We start from the raw sequence: 19921 nt of genomic DNA, 5'->3' as shown, positions 1-19921 counted from the left end.
CGTTGTTATAATTAACATATATTTTAAAAAATAATAATAAAATCACTCTGGTTTATCTCTTCCACAGTGGGGGCGGAGGGGAAGGGAAGGTGAGGTATGGGCTGAGCCCCACCCACATTCTCCGGTGAGCTCCCCCCCTCCGCCCCAAACTCAAGCACAGAAGCCAGACCTCATGACAGATAAGGATGCAAAGTTACAAGTGCTTTACAAGAGAACCCGCCCCCCTTCTACCTCTCCCCAACATGTACACGGCAGCTCAGGAGGAGGGCTGGGGGGGGGGGGGCAGGAGAGAAGGGCAGTTATGTACATAATTGCTTTTTCTTTAAAATAATTTCTTTAAAAAACATGATTAGACCAAAAAGAGAGAGAGAAACCGAGAACGTAACCCCCCCCCCCCAATGCTCTGCACGCTACGAAAGTCTCTATAGCTATCGGGTGCAGGTACGAAATATACACAGGAATAAACTTGGGGAAACGAAATGGCTGGAATTAATTTTGAGGGAGGGGGCAGACACTTGCCTTGGATTCACATGAATGCGAGCGCCCCCCAACACCCCGATTCAAGGGAACTGGAACACTAACACCTAGATCACATACGTTCTCTCCCGCTTTGGGGAGGATGCTGAAAACTCTCCTGGTCTGCCCCCCGCCTCTAAACAGTGCAGAAGCTTCTTCCCTGCCCCCCCCCGGGGGGGACAACCCCTGCCCCGGTCCCCTATAACCTGGGATTGCAAGTGCTCGTTGCAAAGTCCGGTCCCAGAGCACCCTAGGAGGCGTTTAAGCTTGGATGGGGGGACGGTGAGACTGCAGTTGGGGGTGGAAAGGCAGGGTGGGCAAACACCATCTCCGCTTTCCCCAGCCCCTCTTGCCCAGTGACTCTGGTTTTTTAGGAAAGCAAAAAAGTTGTCCTTTTGTTTTTCCGTGGCTCAAGAGGGTCCACCTCGCAGGGGAGGTGCTTCTCGGCGCTGCGCCCCTCTCCCTTCCTTCACTGGAGTCGGTCGGTGCGGAAAGAATCCTCGACGGCCGGGTCGGTCAGCAGGGCGTAGGGGTCGCTCAGCATGTTGAGTCCGTCCAAAGTGAGCGGCTCGATCCTCAGGTCCTCATCCAGACCCAGGGAGGAGGAGTCCATTTCAAAGCCCGGCATGCCCGCCAGGACGGTGGCAATCTCCCTGGAGATCCCAGGTGGGGAGTCTCCTAGAGGAAGGAAGGATTGGAGAGCAAAAAGAGATGATCAGACACGGAGAAGTTTCTTCTTCACACGGTGCATAGTTAAATTATGGAATTCTACGTGGGGCTACCTTTGAAGGCGAATCAGAAACTACAACTAATCCAGAATGCGGCAGCTGGACTCATGACTCGGAGCGCTCGCCAGGACAGTATAACACTGGTCCTGAAGGATCTACACTGATTCCTAGTATGTTTCCGAGCACAATTCTAAGCGTTGGTGCTGACTTTTAAAGCCCTAAACGGCCTCGGCCCAGTAAACCTGAAGGAGCGTCTCCACCCCCATCGTTCAGCCCGGACAATGAGGTCCAGCTCCGAGGGTCTTCTGGCGGTTCCCTCCCTGCAAGAAGTGTAGTTACAGGGAAGCAGGCAAAGAGCCTTCTCGGTAGTGGCACCCGCCCGGTGGAATGCCCCTCCCATTAGATGTCAAGGAGGTAAATAACTAAACAACTTTTAGAAGACATCTGAAGGCAGCCCTGTTTAGGGAAGTTTTTAATGTTCAATGTTTTATATTTTCATATGTGTTGGAAGCCGCCCAGAGTGGCTGGGGCAACTGAGATGGGCAGGGTACAAGTAATAAAATCATTAGACAAATTCAGCTATCAAAGGCTACTATAATTTGTGTTACACTTCATTCCATTTCGCCAGGCAAAAACGTTTCTCTTCCACCAGGCCTTGGGCTGATTCTACAGTCTTTTAAATGTGGCTGGTGTGTGTCTGTGTGGTGCTATTCTGTTTTGTGGTTTTATCCTGCATTTTTATCTTGTGAACCACCACAAGATCTTCAGATGAAGGGTGGCACAGAAATTTAATAAATCAATTAAAATCAATTAAAATGACCGCAATGGCTATGCTCTGCCTCCGCAGTTACCAGAGCCGGCCCAAGAAATGAAGTGAGGTAGTTGTTTCAGACGGCGGATCTGGAAAAATGTCTCTTCACTCTTACTTTTACTGCCCGGAAATATTAAGCTACCTGTCAATACATTTTCCCCACCCCACCCTGAGGTGGGTTTCGCTTCCTCCTCCCCGCTCTCTCCCGTTACCTGTGAGAATGATGTTGGGTATGGGGCCGTGGCGGTTCGAGTTGCTCAGGTTCTGGCGGTTGAGCAGGTGGGGGTCGTGCGTGCTACTGCTGCTGCTACTGCTGCTGGTGGTGTTCGTGGTCCCACTGCCTGACAAGCCCATGTTGTCGCCTTGTGAGTAATTTAAGGCACCCAGGTCATCTGAGAAGGCGTTGCTGTTGAACGCGAAGCCTCCGCTCATGTTGTCCACGTAGCCGTATTGATCGAACTGTGGAAAGGAAGGCTGGAGTGGGCCTGGGCCGGTTTTGGTGCTACATTGCGGGGGGACGGGGACGGGCTGTGCACACAAACACACACACACCTGAGGCAGGCAAGCCCAGAAAACCACCCCTCGCTTCACCTGCTTAGTATGGGAAGATAGGAAGAAGCTGCCTTATGAATTGGCTGGAATCAAGGAGTTGCCAGTGCTTGAGGTGTGCAATTTTAGGAGCCACCTTATTTCTGTTTACGAGTTGTTTTGAGCTGCTTTTAATACAGTGGTACCTCATGTTGTGAACATGAAAAGGCCACCACATGAAGCATTGCACCTGCGCATGCGTGTGATGCAATGTGGCGCTTCTGCGCATGTGCAAAGAGACCCCTGGCAGGAGACCCCTGGCAGAGACACATGCCCAACTGGCATGTTCCCTGTTTCCTGGGCGATTGGAGCATCCGAGCCTTCCTCAGCCCCTGGACTTCCAGTGATTGATGTGGGAGTACATCAACACACTCTTAGCATTTGCAGATACTTGCACAGTTGCGTAACAGACCACAGCAACTCAGCATTCTGGCTAAGCTAGTTTATTTACACATAAACGGACACGGAGCACGGAACATGGCTCCCCCTCTCTCTCTAGTATCATCCAGCAGAGAGAGAGAGAGAACAAAGGAACAACAGTTCCACTTAGGAACACAGTAAGACAAACATCCTGTCTATGTCACTTCCACTCTGTGGAATGAAGACACATACAGTCATATGATACACAATAAACCTACGACTGCACACGGGGAATGAATCTCCCAACATGCGTGCAGGTCACAGACGTGCCAAACCCGGAAGTAACCTGTTCCGGGACTTCCAGGTTCGGCGCGTCCGTAACCTGAAAAGATGCAACATGAAGCGGACGTATCCTGAGGTATGACCGTATTGTGTTTTATTGCTGCAACCTGCCCTGGTGAAGGAATAAGTCTATAACTCCCGGGCGCATAAGGGAGGCGACACCAAGTACTCACGTTGCCCAGGCCGAAGTCACCCAGCTGTTGGCTGAACTGGTTCTGCAGCATAGAATTGGACTGGTAATGCATTGGGTAGGGGCACTGGGACTGCAGGTGCTGGTGCTGTTGTTGGTGCTGGTGTTGGTGCTGGTGCTGGGCAGGCTGGCGTCCCTGCTGAGAGGCCGGCCCTTGCGGCTGGTGGAGGGACTTCTGGTTCTGCGGGAGGAGCATCCCCGGCTGGCTGTAGGGGTACGGGGGCAGCCTCTGGTCGGCCGGCAGCTTGCTGGTGTCCAACGGCACCCCCTGGAGAGGGAAGAGAGGCGTTCCAGTCCTGTTAAGAGAGAGTCTGCAGCCGCAAGGGGAAGGAGGGAAGGGGCTTCCCTACGCTGCTGCCCGCCGCCTCCCCACAGCCAAGCTCAAGCTCTGGCCGACTCTTGAGGCAGCAGGATGCAGAGGGTTCAGTGGTGGGAGAGTTCAGAGGTCAACTCCCCCCCCCCCAAAAAAAGAGCAGACTGTACCAATTCAGACTGCAGGCTGGGAACGGAACCTTTTAATGTTCCCTCAAAAAGAGAGTCACTCCCTGCAATTCTAAAGACAAGCTGTTCTGGGTCAGGCCAAAGGAGGTCGACTAGTCCAGCATCCTGCTTGCACAGCAACCCAATGGATGCCTCAAGGGGAAGTCCGCAAACAGGAGCTGAGCGCAACAGTAGTTCTCCCCTGGCTGCTAATTCCTGCACAGCCATCAGAACCAGCAGCTATGCAGACAACAAAGCTCCTCCATGAATCTGCTTCAAAAATCACTACACAGCTCTTTTTATCCTTTCTTTCGTGTTCTTTTCTCCCCCCTTTTGCCTTTTTCCTCTCCCTCTCTTTTCCCTTTCTTCTTCTTTCTTTTCTTCCCTTTTAAGATTTTAAAAGCATTTCTTTTATTTCGGTGTGTTTACTGGTTTGCATTGGGCCTGAGTTTCTGGAAATCTCTGGACATGTATTAATAAAAATAGATATTTGCCACACACACGAAGTGTTTTTTTGTTTAAAGTAACTACACAGCTCCATGTAGGAAACGCTTCGCGGAGCTAAGATTCAATGTCTTCCTGGTTAATAAGAAGTCACAATGTCTTCTTGTATTTTGCAAAACTGCCACAGGGGGAGGTTGGCAATTATATGCAACTCTCTGTCTGCTTTATAAAAGATCCCTGTGGGGGGGGGGAATCTGTTGGAGGTTTAGTCACACCTACTGAGTTTGTATGCTTTTTTGCTGTTTAATCATGAAAACCATGTTACTGCACACATCTCCTTATTTGCGCTGTTGCCTGGGGAGTAACTAAATTCGTGGCTCAACTCTTGAACGGTTCCTGCCGCCCCCGCCCCCCCGCCCCTTCCTGTTTTGCTATGGCTTATAGCTAAACAAAACTATTCCTGCATGAATACGCAGGCTGAGGGAGCATATCTATTTTATTTTATTTTAACGCAGAGAATTTTGTGTTACCCAGAGGAATGGTTCGCTCTTACCCGCAAGCCTGAAATGGTACAGCCCACTCAGGAGTCTAGTGCAGCGTTTCTCAACCACTGTTCCGCAGCACACTAGTGTGCCGCGAGACGCTGGCTGGTGTGCCGCGACGTGCGGCGACGAAAAGGGCGATTTGCATTGTCACGTGCCTGGCGGCCGCCAATAGACAGCACTGACCCGCCCAAAAGCAATATTTCTCCTCCTCTTTCCCAAAGCTCAGTGCTAACGAGCCTGGCGGCCGCCAATACACAATACTGACCCGACCGGAAAGCAGCAATTGGCAAGTGTTTCTTACAGTCATAATTATAATATAGGGCGGCACAGAGTTAAATTTTTTAACTTTTTTAATGGTGGTGTGCCTCGTGATTTTTTTCACGGAACAAGTGTGCCGTGGCCCAAAAAAGGTTGAGAAACACTGGTCTAGTGGAAGACTGGATTAAAGGAAAAGGAAGGAAAGGGAGAGATCGAGAGCTCCACCTAGTGGGCATATATTGAGGTAAAAAGTACTGCTGCTTTTTACAGTCCATTTTCTACAGCGGGGTCCCCAAACTAAGGCCCGGGGGCCGGAAGTGGCCCAATCGCCTTCTAAATCCGGCCCACGGACAGTCAGGGAATCAACATGTTATTACATGAGTAGAATGTGTCCTTTTATTTAAAATGCATCTCTGGGTTATTTGTGGGGCATAGGAATTCATTCATTTCCCCCCCAAAATACAGTGGCCCTTCGACTTACGAATTACTCAACATCCATAGGTTTCGACTTACGAACGGGACAAATGGTCGCACGCTTACATATTTTTCTACATCCGAACAGAAACCGTTGGTGGCTTTAAATGCGGTTTTTTCGACTTACGAATTTTTCCGAATACTTTTTTTCCTATGCGAAGCCGCGTTTCGACTTCTGAACTTTTCGAACTACGAATGTGCATTCGGAACGGATTAAGTTCGTAAGTCGAGGGACCACTGTATAGTCCGGCCCCCCACAAGGTCTGAGGGACAGTGGACTGGCCCCCTGCTGAAAAGGTTTGCTGACCCCTGTTCTACATCCTGCCATTCTCCCCACCAAGGACCTCAAGGTGGTACCCAGGTCCTGTTTGCAACTTCCCTGTTGGCCAGGCTTGGCATTGCCATTTGGGCAGGCTTGGCAATGGTCAAGGGCCTTAAGGGCTGTGGGAGGGACCCTCACCACTACCCACTAGGCCCATCTCTGTTAATTTCATAGCTCTAAAGTCAGGGTAGGGCTGGGCCCTGCGCTAGGTGCGAGGGGGGCATGGATGGCACTGTGCCAAGCCACTGCCCACCCCCACCCACCCCGCTGGAAGTCTGGCTCCTGGTTGGCCACTCTGAGAACAGGATGCTGGGCTTGATGGGCTCTGGGGTCTGATCCTGCAGAGCTGTTCTTACGAGTAACAGCAAGTGCCTTCCTGCCCTGCCTCTGGGCTCCCTGATTGGCCACTCTGAGAACAGGATACTGGAATAGACGCGTGTTTGGGTCTGATCCTGCAGGGTTGCACTTACGTCTCCTACAAGGAGCCCTCAAATAGTCTCCGGCCAGGCCGAGAGACCCAGGTGGGTGAAGTGAGGAGATGGAAGAGATGTTCATTTAGCCCACCAATCAGAGAAATGTCTGATTTTGTTACAAACTGGCTATGCAAGGAGGTTCCCAAGGCATATGCCCTGGGGGACGGGAGTCCTAATAATGTCACCTCGGGTTTTTTCCCATCTTTTACATTCCCGAGGCCTGCGTACATTTCTCAGAGAGGAAACTGGCTGCTTGCTGCTTGCCCAAAAGCATTGCATTCTCCTTGGCCGCCTTTTTAAACCAATCTCTTCCTTCGTTGGCTCAAGTGAACAGCTGGCACCATCTCAAAGGGAAAGGGCACCAGCACCAAAGAGGAAAGGCTGCCTCCCAAACCCAGAGAGATGGCCACAACTCTCCAGGAGAAATGACGGGGGCTTTGCCCTGCTCCTTACGGACAAGAGATGAGGTCATTGAAGTCAGAGACTGGGAGAGAATCACACATGCACAGGGCCTGAACAGTCTCCAGCAGATGGGAACAAGCTGAGATGAGATGGAGCGGGGGGGGGGGGGGACACGACAATGGAAAAGAAACAAATTAAAAGTCATTCTTCAAAAAGGCAGAGGCCGAAAGTGAGCGCCCGAGAGCGCCCCGTGCGTACCTGCGTGATGGAGGACAATGTGGGTGACATAGTTGGCGAAAACTGTTTTGGGTGCGGCCTTCTCGAGTCTCCGCCCATTGGGAGGGTCAAGGGGCTGAGTGGGACCCGGCGGCGGGGCGAGGCGTTCAAGGGGGCGTAGGAGGAGGCGGGGGCAGAGGAAGCGGAGGGAGGGGAGCCGCCATAGCTGGGCTGCTGCTGCTGCTGCAGGGCGGGGTTCCCGGAGCCGGGCTGCCCCGATTGGCTGCCGAGCGAGGAGGGGAGGGAGGGGTTGCTGAGGGAGGACGAGAGCGAGGGGTTGCTGAGGGAGGAGGGCAGGGACTGGTTGCTCATGGAGGAGGGGATGGAGGAGCTGCTGGGGGAAGAGCGGAGCGAGGGGTTGCTGAGGGAGCCCTGCAGCGAGGGGTTGCTAAGCGAGGACTGGATGCACGGGTTACTGAGGGAACTCTGCATAGATGAGCACAGCCCTGTTGGGACAAAAAGAAAGAACAGAACGAAATAAATAAATGTGGGGGGGGGGAGGAGAGAGGAAATGGAGAGAGACACACACAGGCCCGGTTCACACCCGACGCTGAGCAGGTTCCCGGAAGGACGGTTGCAGCCAAGGTGCCCCCACTCGGTCTGCCTGCTACCGCATGGCCCTGGTTTAGCTTGGCATGGAGTTTGAACCCTGAGGCAAGATAAACCACAAGCTCGGGTTTGGAGGATGTGCTAAGACCATGGGTAGGCAAACTAAGGCCCGGGGGCCGGATCCGGCCCAATTGCCTTCTCAATCCAGCCCGCGGATGGTCCGGAAATCAGCATGTTTTTACATGAGTAGAATGTGTCCTTTTATTTAAAATGCATCTCTGGGTTATTTGTGGGGCATAGGAATTCGTTCATTTTTATTTTCAAAATATAGTCCGGCCCCCCACAAGGTCTGAGGGACAGCGTACTGGCCCCCTGCTGGAAAAGTTTGCTGACTCCTGGCTAAGACAAACCATGGTGTACTGCAAACCTGTGTGTTCCCAGAGTGATGGTTGCAGCTACGGGATCCTGATCACCCCACACGGTCATGTTGCTGCTGTACGACCCAGGACTAAACCACCGTTTAGCTTGGTGTTAGATCTGAACCCGGAAGCAAGATAAACCATGAGCCCTGGTTGGCACAATGTGCTAAACCAAACCATGGTGCACTGCAGACAAGTAGGTTCCCGGAATGACAATTGCGCTCCCACCCAGTCTTGCTGCTCAGGTACGATCCAGGACTAAACCATGATTTAGATTACCGTTAGGTCCAAACCCAGAAGAAAGAAAAACCATGAGCCCAGGATTGGGCAACATGCCAAGCCAAACCATGGCTTCCTTTAGAGGAGGAGGACCAAGGGAGCAGCAAAGCAGTTGCGTTCTTCACTCTGAGCATCTTTGCTCTGGGAACCCGCACATCCACCAAACCGTAGCAAGCCACGGTTTAGCTCAGCGTTAGGTGTGACCCACGTCTCCCTCGCACACTCAACACACACACAATTACCCATGGAGAACATGGATCCCCCTGCCCTGTGTGGGGCAATCGTGGACCGGGGTGGGGGGTGGGGGGGCAATGGGAGCACACGGATGGAGGTGAGAACAGAAAAATGGCATGGACACACACTCCCAACCACATGGGCCTCAGAAAGGAGTGGAAGGAAGACCCTCAATTCCCAAAGTTGGGCAAGGGGGCTGGGAGTTGATACATGGCCACCACCCGAATGGGAGGGGAGAGGAAACCCCCAGCTTATGCTAAAGTTCTCAGGTTCAGAACCATGTCATAGATTCAGGTGCCAGGCAAATGGGGAAGACTGGAAACCCTGGAAAGTTGCTGCCAGAGCAAATGGCACTGGGCTAATGACACTAAAGGAAACCCGTTAGTGAACATGCCCAACTTGGGTTCATTCATTTCAACAGGCCAGGTTTAACTAACAGATCCCACTAGTGGAAGCCCGCCCAAGGACTTAGGCTAGTGCAACAGGACTTCCCCACTCTCTTCCCTGTTGCCCCCACCACAATAGGCTTGTGTGTGTAGAACCCACATGGGAGGAGGAGAGGGAAGACTGCTCTGCTAGCACAAGCAATCTCTGCTTGCCTGGTGGAACAATCTCCTTGGCGCTATGCTGAATTCCTCCCAATGGGCTTGTTCTGAGCAGGGCTTGCCTAAGACAACCCAGAGCAGACCTACTGAAATGGATGAACCTGGTGGCGGGCCCCCCAAATGTTGTGGGACTCCACTTCCCATCAGCCCCAGCCAGCAGGGGCCAAAGGTCGAGGATGAAGGGAGGTGTGGGCCAGGAAAATCTGGAGGGCATCAGGTTGGCAGGGCAGTCGATCTACCGATCAGTCAATCGACTAAACACTGCAGCCCCAGCGGCCCTGGAGGAAAGCCATCTCTCCCTCTTGCCCATCAGCGGAATGGGTGGGGCAGTGGGCCATGCTCCAGCAAAGGACGAATCAGAGACTCGCTCTTAAGCTCCCAATTGTTTTGGGACACAGGGGTGTGCTTTGGTGAAAACATCCCCCCACATCCGGCCTACAGACCAGACATTTTCTGTCCTTTCAGCTCCGCCATACCCACGGCTTGGTGGTTTGAGGAAGGGCCAATTGTGGGGCTACCCTGTGGTTCTGCCCACTGTTTGGCTACACACACACACACACACACACACACACACCCCAAGGCTCCCCCCTCCCACCGCCACAGCGCTTCTCCTGAGTTCCCTGGCTGGGCTCCTCTGTGCACGGTCAAGGTGTCACCTGGGGAGTCGTAGCCAGGGCCAAGCCCCATGCTGCCGCTGATGCCCAGGTGTGTCATGGTGTTGGCCAGGTTGCCGGTGCTGCTGCCGCCACTCAGGCTAGGGTAGGCAGACTCCTCCGGGTCCAGCGGCGTGGGCAGCGGGGAGGGGAAGTGGAGGTTGGTGAGGTCCGGGAGGGAGCCCCCCGTGTTCAGGGCGGTGGGGATCAGAGGCAGGTTCGCAGGCTGGTCTGGGGACGGGAAGATGCTGAAAGAGACAGGCAGAGGGAGAGATGTCATTCTAGTGAGGACTCAAGACTTCAAATGGGTTTACACACAGAGAGCGTAATGCATCACTTCAAAATGCAGGTTGGCAGAATCACATTTTTAATGCAATTCTCAATTTAAATTTTTTTTAAAAAATCCCTGCAGTTAGAAAATGTGCACAAAACCTCTCCCCACCCCGCACGTGCATCCTTTCTAGCTGTAGGGAGTTGTGCTTTGCTATTTTAACATGGGGAGGTAATATTCCTTTAAAAAACAGTTTTCCCTGCCACAGCAGTACATCCTGTGCTACCAATTTGTTCTGCTGAAAGAACAGAATTACATGTTCATCATCATTATTGTTATAGGCCTAAATATCCAGCCCGCTGCAAATCCTCAACCTACCATTTAAAAGGGTAAGTTAGACACAGATGGATCTATATTTATATATTAATGTATTTCCCACAACGCAAAATTATAAAATATCAGGGTGGTGTGCAATGGCCAGAAACAAACTTTGTTATAAGAATAAAAAGGTCTTCGAAAGAGATGCCTGAGAGTCAAAAGCGAGGGTTGCTCGTCATCTCTCTGCTGGAAGGCCGTTCCCTAGCATGGGACTGGTGACCCTAAATGTCTGATTTCTGCTTGAGGCTGGAACTTGGGGACCGAGCCGGGATAGAAATCTGTGCTGATACTTACTGGATCCCAGGCACCTCGCAGGACCTTGGACGGGCAGACGATGAGGAGAGCTGAGAGAGGGAAAGAGGAAGGTGGAGTCAACTGAAAATCAACATACAGTGGTACCTCGACTTACGAACGACTCGACAACCGAATTTTTCGACTTACGAATGGGGGTAATGGCCGCACACTTACGAATGTCTCGACATCCGGGGAAAAACCGTGGCGGTTTTAGATAGGGATTTTTCGACTTGCGAATTTTTCCGTTTCCAATGCATTCCTATGGGAAATCACGTTTCCAATGGCGTTTTTCGACTTACGAATTTTTCGACTTACGAAGGTGCCTTCGGAACGGATTAAATTCGTAAGTCGAGGCACCACTGTACAGATTTGGGGAACTTCTGGCCCACTGGCCACATGGGGTTCCATTGCCTATGTGATCAAGGAATGCCAAATCATATAAAATAAGTGTCTGGGGGCTGCAGCCTCTGTCTGAATCTCAAACTAAGCACAATTCACCTACTTTTTTGGTGTCCCAGGGCTTCAGCAACTGCTTGCTGTCGTCCAGGAGACTCTCCTCAATGGAAGGCACATGGAAAGGAAACACTGGAAGAGAGGAATATCACAGAATCGTAGAATTGGAAGGATCACCACGAGGATCACCTAGGCCCAGGGTTTCCCAAACTTGGGTCTCCAGCTGTTTCGGGACTACAACTCCCATCATCCCTGACCACTGGTCCTGCTAGCTAGGGGTGATGGGAATTGTAGTCCAAAAACAGTTTGGGACCCAGTTTTGGGAAACCCTGATCCAGTCCAATCCCCCGCAAATGCCGGAATCTTTCACCCAACATAGGGCCCAAACCCATGAGATTAAGAGTTGAGCTATCCCTTGGGGTCAGGTGGAGACAAGACAGGTGGTCAGGCCAGTTGCGGCTCCTCCCCTTCTGCCGCTCTGAAGGGGGTGGAGCCTGGGAAAGCCACACCCCTGGGGCGTTGAGAGGCAAGGCTGCAAGGAACGGCCGCTTCCCCAGCTGGGTCAACACCATGTCTCCCAGCATGCCCTGATTGAGCACAAAGACCACCAGGGCATGATGGGAGATGTAGTTTCAATGCCAGGAAAAGGTCACGGCGGTGTCAGTTGAAAAGGGGGGGGGCACCGTGTTGATTCTAAGGAAGCGCCGATGCTCTTTTTTTGGCAAAGGCACCCAAGTCGGCTTAAACTTTTCCACCATGGCTGCCACTCTGTTGCAGCCGTGTGTGATTTTATTTCATAATTTCTTGCATTTATATCCCGCCTTTTTCTTCAGGGAGCTCAGGTAGGTGTTCGTGGTTCTGACCCCACCTGTCCTCACTTGATCCCCACAAAAACCCTGTGAGGTAGCTGAGGTGGAGAGATAGCAATTGGCCTGAGGTAGCCCAGCAAGCTTTGTAGGATTTGAACTATGGTCTCTTCCAGGTCATAGTCTTAACTGCTACGCCGTTGCTGACTCACCAGTCAGCCTGGGAATATTCAGTGCCCTTGCTTGTGGGGGGTGGGGGTAGACAAACCCTTTTCCTAATCACCATGAGAACAGGCAACCCAGCACCCCAAACGTATAGGCCAGCCTTTTTGGCAAGAGACTCCCCTTTCTCGGAATAGCATACGGGGCCTAAAAAATTCACCAGGCAAGGGAAGTGGGGGGAGACAAGCAAGGAGACAGTGGTTACCTTTACTATCCATGTCGTTATCCAAGTAACCTGGGTGCGGGAGGGAGAAAGGGGGCGCAGAATAAGATCAGTGACAAGTTAAAACAGACTTTCAGCCCCCTTAACAAACTAACAGCTCCCAGAATCCTTTGGGGGAAGCCATGACTGTTCAGTGGGGCAGCATAGTGCTTTAAATGTATAGTGGGAACAGAGCCAAGTCTCCCTGGCTAGTCTGCTAATCAGCACATTAAAAAAATAAAATAAAAATCAAGGAGATTGGATGGCACAAAATTGGAGGACGTCCAAAGTCATTCCCATCCTTTCCTCTGACCCATCCACTCCTTGATGGGAGGGAAGAGGCGACCTCCCCCCACAGAGGAAAAGGGCCACTCACCGCTCTTGCGATTTGGAGGAGGGGCGCCCTGGGAGGGCCCCAGGTACGTGTCCTGCGGATTGGGGTTCATCACGCTCGTGTGCAGGGCGGAATCAGAATTTGTTCTGCTTTGCAAGGGCAGAGGGGAGACAAACATTATTATTATTTATTATTATTATTATTATTATTATTAATAATAATAATAATACCCTGCCCAATCTGGCTGGGTTTCCCCAGCCACTCTGGGCGGCTCACAACAGAATACCAAACATTAAAAACTTCCCTAAACAGGGCTGCCTTCAGATGCCTTCTAAAAGTCCATACAGTTGTTTATTTCCTTGACATCTGATGGGAGGGTGTTCCACAGGGTGGGTGCCACTACCGAGAAGGCCCTCCACCTGGTTCCCTGTAACCTCACTTCTCGCAGTGAGGGAACCGCCAGAAGGCCCTCGGAGCTGGACCTCAGTGTCCGGGCAGAAAGATGGGGGTGGAGACGCTCCTTCAGGTATACTGGGCTGAGGCCCTTTAAGGGCTTTAAAGGTCAGCACCAACACTTTGAATTGTGCTCAGAAACGTACTGGGGACCAATGTAGGTATTTCAGGACCGGTGTACAGTAAATGGGATAGTATTAAGAACAGCACGGAGGGAAGTCAAATGTACAACAAACTGGAAATCTGGAATTTATAGGTCAAGATTTTAAAGCTCAAAAAAAAAAAAGTGACACATAATAGAAAAAAGGGCAAATGCGTGAAATCTATAGAATTGCCAAAGCTGCAACAAGATGTTGAATGATTGTGTAAAAGTGTCATTATTGTTTCACTGTACCTTTAAGAGTCAGGAAAGATCTAGTGATTGGAGTTCTGCAGCTGTGGAGCAGCTCGACAGGTGTTGCTGTGAAGCTGATGATGCAGCCTCTGTGCTGGGCGATTTCCCAGTGTGCTCTTGGTGGGTGGTTTGGTTGTGTGGGTGTTTTGTGTAAGCCTAATTTAATTTTTGTTATTTTTACTTTCTCCATTAAACCAAGCATTTGTTTAAGCCTTGGGTATGACTCTATGTGTAAGTCCCTCAGCCAGCTTCTGCTGATGCAACTCAATTGCTTCTAACCCTAACACAAGAATGCAGGAGGTTGCTGTGGAAACAAGGGGGCAGGTGGGGCACAGGCAAGCTTGATAAACTCATACTGTAGCTCAGGCATCCTCCAGATGTTTTGGCCTACAACTCCCATGATCCCTAGCTAACAGGACCAGTGGTCGGGGAAGATGGGAATTGTAGTCCAAAACATCTGGAGGGCCGAAGTTTGGGGATGCCTGCTGTAGCTGTTCCTTTGACCCACAACCACACACCACCAGGGGCAGTCTCTCCAGGGGGAGTCTCTCAGCGCACACAACAAACTGATTTCCCAGGATTCCTTGCGAGGGAAGCCATGACTTGTCAAAGTGGTGACATAGGGTTTTTTAAATGTATAGTAGTGAGAAGGGTTATTATTATTATTATTATTATTATTATTATTATTATTATTAGGCTATGCATTTTGTGGTTTTATGTTGCAAAGCGCCCTGTGACATTTGGAAGAAGAGTGGCATGTACATTTAAATAAGTAAGTAAGTAAATGTGCAGGTACGATATTTCTGAAATTATGAATTACTTTGACTTTACTGAATGGTATTAGTTGTTTTGCTGAATTTTCTGCTGTTTGCTTTATTTATATGCTACTGTGTTTGCCATTTTCGTTGCTTTATAATGCAACCGTGCTGGCTGTGAGCCGCTTTGGGCTCAACATTTTGTTGTTGGAAAAGCGGAAGATAACTATTAAATCAAATCAAAAGCTGGGGCTGCGCACACATAATTCTTTTCCCTGAAGCTCCTGGGCAACACTGTGATCCATACTGGGGTCTCCGTGGGGTGGGGAGGGCACCCCATGTTTAGCAGGAGGGGCTGGATCTGCCTGCGGCGGGACCAGTTCTCTTCCATGTCCTATCCTATGCACCGCCTTTTCGAGGGCTTTGCGTCTTCCGTGCTCCTCATAAGCACCCAGATCAGAGGCAAAGATGCGGTGGGAGACCCAGGGCGGTGGGGATGGGAGAGAAGGAAGAGCCATTGCCAATTAAGAAAGCACTCAGAGACCCAGACAAGGCACAGCTTGTCCGTCGGCTGGCAGGGGGAGGAGGAGTGGGCAAGGGGAAAACAGCCGCTGCCTTGCCAGGCTCCCCGCTTCCACGAGCTTCCCAGAGTTTTTTAACTGTGCTTTTGGGACCCGGGGCTGGGAGAAGGGCGAGGGAGGGAGTGACGTCACGGGGGAAGAATCCGTGTCGCTCCCCGGGGGAAAACAACGGGGGCATTGTTGGCCGAGCCCAGCAGAGCTGCGTGCAACCAGCCAGAAGCCATTCCCTTGTCTACTGAAGCAAAAACCGGACTTTTTATATATTTGGGGGGGGGGGCAGCAGCAAAAGATGGTTCTTCTGGGCCAGGATCTCTCACGCAAATAGGGAACATGGGGGGAGGGGAGGCGAGGTAAAATAAAAGCTATCCCTGTGAGGTAAGGGATGTGCGGAGGCAGGAAAATCCTTGCGCTGAAAAAAAGGGGTTGTTTCAAAATAAAAACTGGAAATCTTGGACTAAAAAAAAACCTCCTGGAAAAATTGGGGGGGGGCAAAATGATGCAGAAGATGAAATTAAAAGTCAGGGTAATAAATGGATAGCTTATGTTTTTGTAAGACAGATATGAAACTACTTTAAAGCTTTGCAAAGAGTAAGGCTTGCCCTACACCATTAAAACACAACATTGAAAACAGCTAAAAGCCATTTACAATCACAAAAACGAGTCCCAGTAATATACACCTCAAGGGTCAAAAGCTGGGGGAAAGAGGTGGGTCTTCTGCAACCTTTGGAAGCTCAATAATAACTTCTGCCAGCAGCGAGTTCCACAGCTTAGGGGCCACCACAGAGTAAGCCCTTCTCCTGGACCACCACCAACCTGAGCTACTGAGGGCAGAGGAGTGCGAACAACAGCACACACACAAACACACACACCCTGCCAAACTCAAAACCTGAGAGGGTCTGTAGAGAAGGAGGTGGCCTTACAAGAATTTGGGACTTGTCATTTACGACTTCAAACGATAACGTGCGCATCTTGAATTGGGCCCGGAAACAAACTGGCCACAGGTACAGCTGCTTTAAAACAGCCGGTCTCTGCATTTTCGACGGGCTGAAGTTTCCGAGCTGCCTTCGAGGGCAGCCCCATGTAAAGCACATTGAAACAATACAATCTCAATGTTGCCAAAGCACAGAATACAGTGGCCAAGGCATCCCTTGAATGCATATTTATGAATAAAAAGTGAACGGTGAGAGTTGTTGAAGCTTGGACATTTCTTCCCTGCCTTAAGACTAGCCTTCTTCGATGGCTACGGCAGCAGACGATACCATAACAAATTTGTTCCCTAAGCCCCCCCCCCCAACAAGACATGACGCCTCCTTTCCTTCTGTACTCAAGACCACACACGTAGAGCCCAGTTAGCAAGAACCCGCCGCGGATTAAAAGGGGGAAGGAAATACGGAATCCAAAAAGTGGCTCACCTGTTGAGTGCTGCCGGCAGCCTGAATAAGTGTCCTTTCTCCATCGGAAAGTTCCCCCAGGGCATTGTCCTTCACAATGGGGTGGGGAAAAAGCAGCTGGATTACTTCTAGGGGACTAGAAACTTGGCAGGGGGAAGTAAATAGAGGAATGTGGGGATTCTTAGGGCCCCCTATTCCCCCCCCCAGAGCTACAATTCCCAGAGCGGTTCAGCGATCAATCTCTCTTCAGAGGGAATTCTGGGAATTGTCACTCTGGGAGGGGAATGGGGGCAAGGAGGCGTCTCCTAACAATTACTGATTACAGTTCCCACAATTCCTTGAGGGGAGCCATGACTGTTTGAAGTAGGATCACAGTGCTTTCTGCGGAAGGCTACCCCAAACACCCCTCTCCTTTGCTCTAATTACCCATAATGCTCTTGAATAGAAAAACAAGCCAGGGAATCCTCTCTGGTCATCCAAAATGGGAGTCCCTTGGCATCATTAATACCCAAACATACAGGTGAAACTCGGAAAATTAGAATATCGTCGAAAAGTGCATTTATTTCAGTAATGCAACTTGTTATTTTTTTTCTTTTAATTTTTACAAATGCTTTCTTTTGGAAGTTCCACAGTAATAAAACAAATAGTTACAATCATACAAAAATAAACATCACTATTACATTTCATTAATTCCACTCCATTTATAATTGACCCGCCTAACGACAAATAATTACAATTACAACAAATAAAGGCTTGACATATCTTGCTTTGCATGTCATGCATCTATCTCATATATTGGTTTCGCCTTTTGAGTTGCAATACTGAAATAAATGCACTTTTCGACAATATTCTAATTTTCCGAGTTACACCTGTACTTCCTGCTTACTCAACAGAACGGCAGGGGAAACTGTCCCTTCCCACCCCAGGAAAACTGGGAGAGGTATGCATGTGTTTTTAATACGTGAAATTGACTACCAAACCTCCCTACGTAAGGAGGGGAGGACACATGACCAGCAGTCTTACAGTTTCACTTGGAGGTAGCCTGCCTCCCATCCACATTGCCAGCACATGCTCAGAGAGACTGTGGAGGAGGTGCTCTCTCTCAAGTAAGGCTTTCTCAGAGAGCTGTATGACATTTGACACAGCCTCCTGCTACAGGGACAACATCAGAGGAGGAAAGAGATTTTGAAAGTCCCTTCCTGTCTTAGGCAAAAAAAGGGCCCCATTCCACCGAGGCAGCGAGAATGAGGCAGAGAAATTCGGAGGCGAGAAAATAACGGTCTGCACCACTTCAGACCACAAGGAGGGAAAGTTTCTGGGGAATGTCCCCCCCCCCCTTTTAAAATGTAAATACAGTACATTTCTGCAGGTTGGAAACAAGCCTGCTATAGTTAGCTGGACTTGTGATGGCTTGGGATCCTGTCCAACAAAGGCCACATTCACACCAGACATTTAAAGCACTATGGCACCGCTTTAAACAGTCACCAAAGAATTCTGGGAGCTGTAGTTTGTTCAGGGTGCTGTTAGGAGACCCCTGTTCCCCTCCCAGAGCTACAATCCCCATGGTAGTTAAACAACCATTCTCTCTTCCCTGGGTAACTCTGGGAGGGGAATGAGGTCTCCTAACAATTCTCAGCACCCTGAGCAAACTACAGCTCCCAGAACTCTTTATGGGAAGCCGTGACTGCTTGAAACAGTATCAAAGCACTTTGAATATTTGGGGTGAATACGGCCATATTCTGCTCAGAGTAGCCCACTGAAATTAATGGGCCTAAGTTACACATGACCATTAATTTCAGCAAATCTACTGCAAGTAGGCCTAACATTGGACACCACCCTTTTGAGCAGGGGAGATCGTACAGAATGGTACCCTCACACCTGCCATCTCTAGTAGGTCAAGCTGAGCAGGAGAGTAACTTGTGCAGGGGCACCCAATGAGCTTTGAGAATTGACCCCAAGTCTCCCTGCCAACAGTGGCCTTCCAGAGGTTGCTGGACTACAACTCCCAGCATTCCTGATCATTGGCCAAGCTGGCTGAAGATCATGGGCCCTGGAGTCCAACAACATCTGGCTCCCCATCCCTGCATTTAATGTGTGATCCCTGATTGTTTGGGGCATCCGCTAGGCAGGAGCTCATTTGCCATGTTGGCTGCAGGGGATGATGGGAGCCAAGAGTCTGACAACTCCCGGAGGACATCACTTTGGCTACTTCCCTCTACCCCCCAACCCCCAATATTAGCTGCGCCTCTCCTCTTCCATGCAAGAAGATGCTGTGATCTCTTAAGGGAGCTTAAGGCCAGGAGTTATGGACTGCAACCCCTCTGGGGGTTGTAAACTACAGTTCCCATCATCCTTGCCCACCGACCATGCTGACTGGGGCCGATGTGGGCTGAAGTCTGACAGCATCTGGCCGAGAAGAAAATGGAGATTCCCGAAGTGGGCAGGGGGAAAAGCCACTTCAAACCTCACTCAAGAGACGGCGCGAGCTTTACCTCCTCCAGCTGGGTTCGGCCGGCGGAGAAATGTAAGCGGGGCTGTAGGGGGAGCTGTCGATGTGAGCAGGAGGTTAAGGAAGATGTCAGCTCTGAGATTTGGAGGGGAGGGAGTTTGCTGCTATTAGCACAAGACTCCACAGATGGAGTGGAGCAGCGATTTATTATTTTTGGGTTCGATTTCCGTTAATGCTCTTTAACCCCCAGTGCTGAGATGAATCAAAGCAGGGAAAGTAATGGGCGGGGACACCTGTGGCGCAGAAGACGTGGGAGGCCAAAAGGATATCTGGCGCATGTAGCGGCGGAGCGGAGACATCATCCTCCGGGGATCCCGCTGCACCCGTTCCACCAAACCGTGGTGCCGTGTGCCGCGGGCAGAGTCCAGCGGCGAATGGAGGGGACCCTGGAAGGAAACAAGGAGGGGAGGAGAACATAAGAGGGGCCTGGCTGCTGGATCCCACCTAGTCCAGCAGCGACCTGTCCGCACGGTGGCCGACCAGATACCTGTGGGGAACAAGACCTGAGCATGTGTCACGGTGGCCGGAGTGGACTACTTCAGAGTAACGACGCCACGCAGCTCTGCATTTTATTCTTTTATTGGTGCTGCGTATTTACAGTGCTCAAGTCATTGCTATTTACACGGAGTGATGTGGTCAGTCGGTTTCAGAACCTCCTAATGGCTTTTGGCGCGTCTTTCTCCAACACAAAAGCTTTGGCAGACCCATCCTCTTGCCCCTCCTCTTCCTGCGTAATTCTGGAGTTGGGGGGATGGGTCTTCCCCCCTTGCTTGCCCCTTCCTGTCCCACCTGGGACCCTGGCTCCACTACCTTGCCTGAGCCTCGGACACGACTTCCTGCTTCCCCACTGGAATCGGAACTCTCCCTGCTTTCCCCTTTGCTCGGGGACGGGCTTGAACTCAGGAGGGGAGGGACTTCGCGATATCCCCT

At 50.8% G+C, this 19921-nt stretch overlaps 1 protein-coding gene across 2 annotated transcripts in view; it reads right to left on the bottom strand.

Moving 5' to 3' along the window:
• The window catches only part of CRTC2 (CREB regulated transcription coactivator 2), a 40300-nt gene continuing 20379 nt past the window's right edge, over positions 1 to 19921 (bottom strand). The window contains exons 3-14 of one of the 2 annotated variants that reach the window (XM_035098512.2): positions 19261 to 19377; positions 18975 to 19036; positions 16504 to 16572; positions 12951 to 13057; positions 12578 to 12607; positions 11394 to 11476; positions 10892 to 10941; positions 9952 to 10196; positions 7192 to 7655; positions 3519 to 3803; positions 2268 to 2514; positions 1 to 1194 (exon numbers count right to left, since the gene is read on the bottom strand). In XM_035098512.2, coding sequence (XP_034954403.2) covers positions 986 to 1194; positions 2268 to 2514; positions 3519 to 3803; positions 7192 to 7655; positions 9952 to 10196; positions 10892 to 10941; positions 11394 to 11476; positions 12578 to 12607; positions 12951 to 13057; positions 16504 to 16572; positions 18975 to 19036; positions 19261 to 19377 — 1968 coding nt within the window. In that variant the 3' untranslated portion in view covers positions 1 to 985. The remainder of the gene's footprint in view (positions 1195 to 2267; positions 2515 to 3518; positions 3804 to 7191; positions 7656 to 9951; positions 10197 to 10891; positions 10942 to 11393; positions 11477 to 12577; positions 12608 to 12950; positions 13058 to 16503; positions 16573 to 18974; positions 19037 to 19260; positions 19378 to 19921) is intronic. The other variant, XM_035098514.2, reaches the window with a different exon arrangement.

This window comes from Zootoca vivipara, chromosome 17, assembly GCF_963506605.1.
Source record: "Zootoca vivipara chromosome 17, rZooViv1.1, whole genome shotgun sequence".
Taxonomy (NCBI): domain Eukaryota; kingdom Metazoa; phylum Chordata; class Lepidosauria; order Squamata; family Lacertidae; genus Zootoca; species Zootoca vivipara.
The sequence above is the reverse complement of the archived record's forward strand: the minus strand, read 5'-3'. Positions and strand labels throughout refer to the sequence as shown.